Source organism: Antedon mediterranea, chromosome 3, assembly GCF_964355755.1.
Source record: "Antedon mediterranea chromosome 3, ecAntMedi1.1, whole genome shotgun sequence".
Classification (NCBI taxonomy): Eukaryota; Metazoa; Echinodermata; class Crinoidea; order Comatulida; family Antedonidae; genus Antedon; species Antedon mediterranea.
Genome location: NC_092672.1, coordinates 5,577,940 through 5,584,332, shown reverse-complemented (window position 1 = coordinate 5,584,332; position 6,393 = coordinate 5,577,940). Strand labels below are relative to the sequence as shown.

The window sequence follows — 6,393 nt, the reverse complement described above, 5'->3', positions numbered from 1 at the left end:
ATAAGGGATGTACATATTATTTCAGAACAATTGCGAGATTTAGGATATCGCCGCACGCGCCGTCGTCGCCGTAAGTTGCTGTGACGTCACAAGTGCATGGCAAAATCTACCTCATCAGTTTTCACTGTTTTTAACCTAGAAGAGATAGGTACCGTCACCTCAATTGCTAATTTGAACTGTATGAGGCCTGTATTAGGCTTAAATTTGTTTAATCTGGTATTTTGAAGAAACACTTCAATATCGAGATAAGCAAAAGAAACAATAAAAAAATTCAAAATTTATATTTTTTACGACTGTACGACGAGCGCGCGCGGCGATATCGTAAATCTCGCGATTGTTCTGAAATAATATATACATCCCTAATACGTTGTTAAAATACGGTTCTCGGTCAAGTTGTGCTTTAATAAAGACTTTTAAAGCCGTATATCATTTTGATGACTACAAACTGTTTAAAAAAAAGTTATAGAAATGTGTTAATGAGTCATGTGCTTGCTGGTGAATATGATTGAAACAAAATCTATATTGTGTTGAATCACAACCATCTTCATAACTTTGGCAAAATATTAATAATGTTTGAAAAGGTTTCTAGGGGTTATCAAGAGTCAATGAGCCTATTTTTAGGACAGTTAGGTGACAAAAGAGCTGTTTCAAGTTTGGTCCAGAACAATGCTTTTCTCTCTGGATGTTCTTTCCATTCGATATAAGTTGTCGTGGTCAATATCTTGTGTAAAGCTATCGGCATGTCTTTAGGTGACACCTTTCCAAGTAATACCACTATCAAGATATCTTCGTGGTTGTCAAACATACGCATGCGCGCCATCTCTAATTCGTAGTTGCACCACTCACTTTTGGCAAAATGTTTGGAGACAACAAGCAAAACCTTACGACTGAATTTAACAGCGTTTGCAATGTTCATAGCAATTGCTTCTCCTGGAAGAAAGTCTCGATAGTCGACGCATAGTTTAAAATTCCGCTGCTTCTCCAACGTTGGCTGTAAAACATCAAGCACCCATTGTATGTCTTTGCTGTTGTAACAGATAAACACGTCATAACGAATGTCTTCTCCGTTAATAGTAGGAGTTCCTTGGTTGCAAATTCGCTGGTATTGTTTACGAAGGCGTCGTTGTTGATTCCAATACCTAACATTAAAATCAATGAAAAAACGAATTACATAATGCAATATATTTGATTTTAAAACTAGCACTCCATTCGAAGATTTTACAATCTTATTTTGTAGGCCTAAATGTATGGTTGTTGAAAAGTTTAGGAAATTTATATTATACTAGCAGTAACCCGTACACTGCACGGTCTTTTTCTGCCTTGTGGTTATACACTTTTCATGGTCATGTATAATAAAAGCGCACTCTGATAAAAGTACTTCGACAAATTATTAATATAAAACAAATTGTATCAAGAATAAAATTCGGAACTACTGTATTTACGGTCATTGATTTTGTTATACACTTTCCCTTCACTTTAAAATATATAAGCTAAAAAATGAAAGCAATACTGGATATGGAACTTTAGACTTTACTTTTGACTGTTCAGACTTAGCGAAAATAAAAGACACTAATGAAAAATTGTGCTGTGTACATTAGATAGGCCTAATGCACGTAAACACTAACGAAAGTATAAAATGCCAAACTATATTATTTTGGGTGTATTTCGTGGTGTATTAATTATTTGATATAGATAAAATAAAAAAGCTTTACATTAAAAAAATAAACACGAATTGTTTTAGGTTGTGTTCATGTTCAACAATATATAAAACCAATTAGAATCGTTTTGTTTGTGTGTGTTCATTTTTATTCATTTACATTTTATTGCAATGATTTTGATATTTTGCAATTGTTTTGTGTGGAAGATTTGTTAGCTTATTGCTACTTCTGTAATTAGATTGTGGTCTTGCAGTAACCCGTGCACAACTTGATCTTGTCTGCCTTAGTAATACTTCGCATGAGATGAGTATAAAAGCGCAATACTGGATATGGGATATGAAAGTGACGTAACAACTCACTTCTGTAATTAGATTGTGGTCTTGCAGTAACCCGTGCACAACGTGATCTTGTCTGCCTTAGTAATACTTCGCATGAGATGAGTATAAAAGCGCAATACTGGATATGGGATATGAAAGTTGACAATGTCAAATTACTGTTATTTTTTGCCTTTTTTTAAAGTGTTTATCTTTAAAATTCAGGAAAGTAATATAGCCTATCGTGTGCGGCCCCTCAATAAATATCAGTGCGCCAAATGTGAGCACGTACCATCCATCGGCTTTGGAGGAGTAGCATTAATATATAGATTATCAATTAAAAAAATGTATTATAATAACATTAAAATAAAATACATTAAAAGTCTGTTTAATATGTTTTTGTGTATACTTCACAGTAAATAAATACTTAAATACGAATGATCTTACCTTAAATGAAATCTGAAGCGGTAAAGTGTTGAACCCATAATTACAACAATAAGGCCAGCAGAAGCACAAGGAATTGTAACTTCTAAGATTCTATTAAGTTTGCTGCAGTTTAGTTTATCAGGATCAAAATTCAATAAATTCTTGTATTTTTTACTACCTGGAAATTGACATGTTGTATGGTTGGTTTCTTGTATTGTAACATTCGTTATCCCAATCCATTTTCTAAACCACACTAAATCACAGTCACACATAAATTTGTTGTACGCCACTTCTATAAACTGTAATTGAGTCAGATTTTGGAGTCCAACGTCTTCTATGATTGTAGTCAGCAGGTTGTCACCTAGAGTCATTCCTTGTAATCGCAATGAACCTTTAAATGCGTGTGGTGCTATAACGGTAATCTGATTTTTTTTTAGATATAGATATTTAAGAACTGGTAAATTCTGGAAAGTTTCTGAGTCAATATATTTTATAGAGTTTCTTGAAAGATCAATTGTTATTACTTTTTTACAATTGTTAAGTACCTTAGGATATATTGTTGTTAATCCACAATACTGTAGATGTAATTGTTCTAAAGAAACTAGATCATCAAACCAGGGCAAAAGTTTATACAGCTGTTGATTATAATCCATTGATAAATGAATCAATTTTTGCAAACCAAGGAATGCATTAATATCCATGTTTTTATAATATAGATTGTTGTAACTAAGATCTAAATATCGTAGAACAGTTAAATTCTGGAAAGAGTCGTTCTTCAGTGTCGAAATATCGTTGCCGTCCAAATGATAACTTTTAACGTCAGTTGGCACTGTATCTCGCGATGGAATAGCGTTCAATACTCTGCTTGAACAATACACCTCATGATTGTAGTATACACCCGTTTCTTCCTTACAATATTGACAGTCACATTGCTTAGGACATCTGAAATCATCTAGCGACTGAGTTCCATTTACCGACGGATTGTAATTGTGGCATGTTAATTTACCGCTAATAGGACAGTAGAATGTTACGAAAAGAACGATACTAACGGGAAGAAGAGTACACATATTCATAGTGGTATTGTATGAACCTTTTACGTTGAAGTATAACGTAATAATGAGAAAAATCGACTGTACATGTATTCCAATAAGGAGAAGTGATAATGGATAATGACATATCGTTATTCATCTCCTTTTTAGGTAATGGTTCAAGCTGGAAAAATAGTGATTTATTAATATTTCACTTTCGTAACAAAGGCTAGAATTTGGAGCAATGAAACTAAAATAAAAGTCAATTGAATTATTTTCTGAAATTAATTGACGTTATTATCTCATTTTCAAGTAAATGGTACAAATTAAAAAATAGTTATTTTCACTTTCTTCTGAAGACAAAACATTATAAATATTAATGGTTTATTAATATTTAACTTTCATAACAAATGCAAGAATTTAGTGTACTAAACCTCATATAATTCTTTAAAAAAACGATTTAATTGTTTGGGAAATTTATCGACTTTCATCCAAACCAAATCTTTATTGCTTATGTCCAAAAATTACCAATGCATGGCTTGTTAATCCTACGATGTGTGTACAGTGGAAAGTTAGTAACTAGTGAGTAGAGATAGAGTCGCAAATTTATTGTACGATAAATGTAGAAACCTTCCATGTAAGATACGCCGTTGGGAGTAGTTGATGCACGTGGTATCAAGTCTGGTAACAAACACACCACTCAGTATCGCGTCTTCTAACAGCAACATTCATCCCATATGGGAAACTGTATCTCTGATACTCTACAGTCTATAGCCTCATCTTCGTCCTTAAACCCGATAGTGTTTTATTTATTTTGTTCATTATATTTAGGCAAATTGCTAAGGATAAGCGAATTCATTCACTATCCTTCTTAAAGGTGGCAATCCTGTTCACAAGACAAACATGCTCTACATAAACAAAGTCTTATTACAAGTCTTTGTGAGTGGAATTTGAATAAATCCTGACATATGTCGACAGGACTTGAACCCAGGACCCTTGAATTGGTAACCAAGCATCTTAACCACCAAGCCACATAGGTGACGCAAACTATCCGAAGTTGCAAAAACTGTGATACGATCATTATTACAAATCATAGCATCATGGATTAGAAAGTTTATGTCTATCAGATTCTGTCTATTATCGGAAAAAGCCACCCCTGTAAAAAGACAATGTTGTGCTTGATCAGTTTTTATTAAATTGTGTTAGCCTGTGTCATTTGGAAGATAGTGTCACAACTTCATTGTACGACAAACGTGAATCTTCCCATGTAAGGTACATCATGAGGACTTGTATGCTGTTGATATCTTGTGCTACTCGATACACGAAATATCATGTCTGGAGAAAATAAACACCATCCAGTATCACGACCTTCATCCTATATGGGATAGCGAGCCACTCCTGATAACATACAGTCATGTCTTTTCTTCAAACGCCTTCCTGTCAGTCAGCTGTTCGGCTGAATTGTTAGTGCTTCAGACTTCCAATTGGTAGGAAGTAGGAACCCACGTTAGATGAGGGTTAGTTAGATTATGTTAATATTTATATTTATTAGGAGTTAGGTGCTCTATGGGCATGTTACCGTCAGCAGACATGGTACAGCAGTGTATTTTATTGTTGTTAGGCGTATACGGTATGCGAATCGGCTACGTATGCACTGAACAACCACACCTGTCCTGTTTGTATCATATCGTAGATAGGGCAGGTAACATCCACATTTTTTGTATGTAACAAATCTTATACCACCATAATTTTTAGTCGCACTCTACAGCTAACTATGTCGGTCGGTTGGTCGTTTGGTTGGTCGGTTGGTCGGTCAGTCGGTACACACTAACTCAAATTTTAGCGACTGCAGTCATGTATATGGCCTGTTAAAGTTCGACCTACTATCATTTTTGTTTTTTCTTTTATTCAAATTTACATTATACATTTTTAACAGTGATGATTCAGATTTTAATTGTTATTATTTTTTTAATTTAGCCTATATAAAATAACGAATAATATCAATAATTATACACTAATCTTATGCATAAAAACACTTTTTTTTAAAATAACTGTTACAAGGTTATATTACAAAACAGTGATAACAGTTTGTTAACTAAAGAAGGCGCCAACACGTTTTACTAATTATGCAAATACAATGCAACATGTCGTGTATGCAAATGGCGATAAGATTTGATTCGGAACGTTAAGGAATGAGACATCAGATACCACATGTACATATATTCGGATACGTATACAAGCATAAGTCAGTTACAATTAAAGAAATACATTAACAAAGCTGTAATTAGCGAATTATATACGAGATGAAGACACACTAATAAGTAGATTACAAATTAATTAATGAATTATTAAAAAGTAGTTATATACAAATTAACCAATCATTCAAATGAAGAGATGTCAATTCTTATTTTCACCTAATAGAACTTTCAAAAGCATTATATACAGTACTACTGCATTTAGAGTACCGAAAATTTATAAGGTAATATCATCAGGATACTTATCATTGTCAAAAGAGCACTACTGCCGAATCATGATACTATACATCATACCCTTTTGCTTTGCCTAGGATATTTTGGAGTTTAAACACATCTGAATCAAGGAAGAGTAAAATTTAATTGTAGTCTTCCCTACCACCTGAACGCACACCAACACAACAAAGGTGTGGAGAAAGCATTGACTTGTTTGCAATCTTGTAATTACTGAGGTATGTGCTTGATGTTAGAAATGATTAAAAACCAAATCAAATTAAATAATTTTTTCAACCATCCTAGAAAATGTTTCTTTTGTCACTAAATGTTGTAAAATAATATACGTCTTATGCGGATACTTTCGATGGTGCAAAGGTTTCTATGGGTTGTCAATGAGCCTATCTTTTGGACAGTTAGGTGACAAAAGAGCTGTTTCAAGCTTGGCCCAGAACAATGCTTGTCTGTCTGGATGTTCTTCCCATTCGATATAAGTTGTTGT

General features: G+C 33.7%; 1 protein-coding gene across 1 annotated transcript; it reads right to left on the bottom strand.

Moving 5' to 3' along the window:
- Positions 1-595: 595 nt before the first annotated feature.
- Positions 596-3,465, bottom strand: LOC140043628 (toll-like receptor 2 type-1). The gene is made up of 2 exons (XM_072088146.1): positions 2,420-3,465; positions 596-1,139 (listed from the first exon to the last, which is right to left on the bottom strand). Exons 1-2 carry the CDS (start codon positions 3,463-3,465, stop codon positions 596-598), a joined length of 1,590 nt encoding a protein of 529 aa, XP_071944247.1.
- Positions 3,466-6,393: the final 2,928 nt, after the last annotated feature.

Excerpts from the sequence above, each read along its gene's own strand:
- LOC140043628 (XM_072088146.1), bottom strand. The coding sequence starts at position 3,465 with ATGTGTACTCTTCTTCCCGTTAGTATCGTTCTTTTCGTAACATTCTAC. Across the intron at positions 1,140-2,419 it reads CGCTTCAGATTTCATTTAAG|GTATTGGAATCAACAACGAC; the intron begins GTAAGATCATTC and ends TTTTAATGTTAG.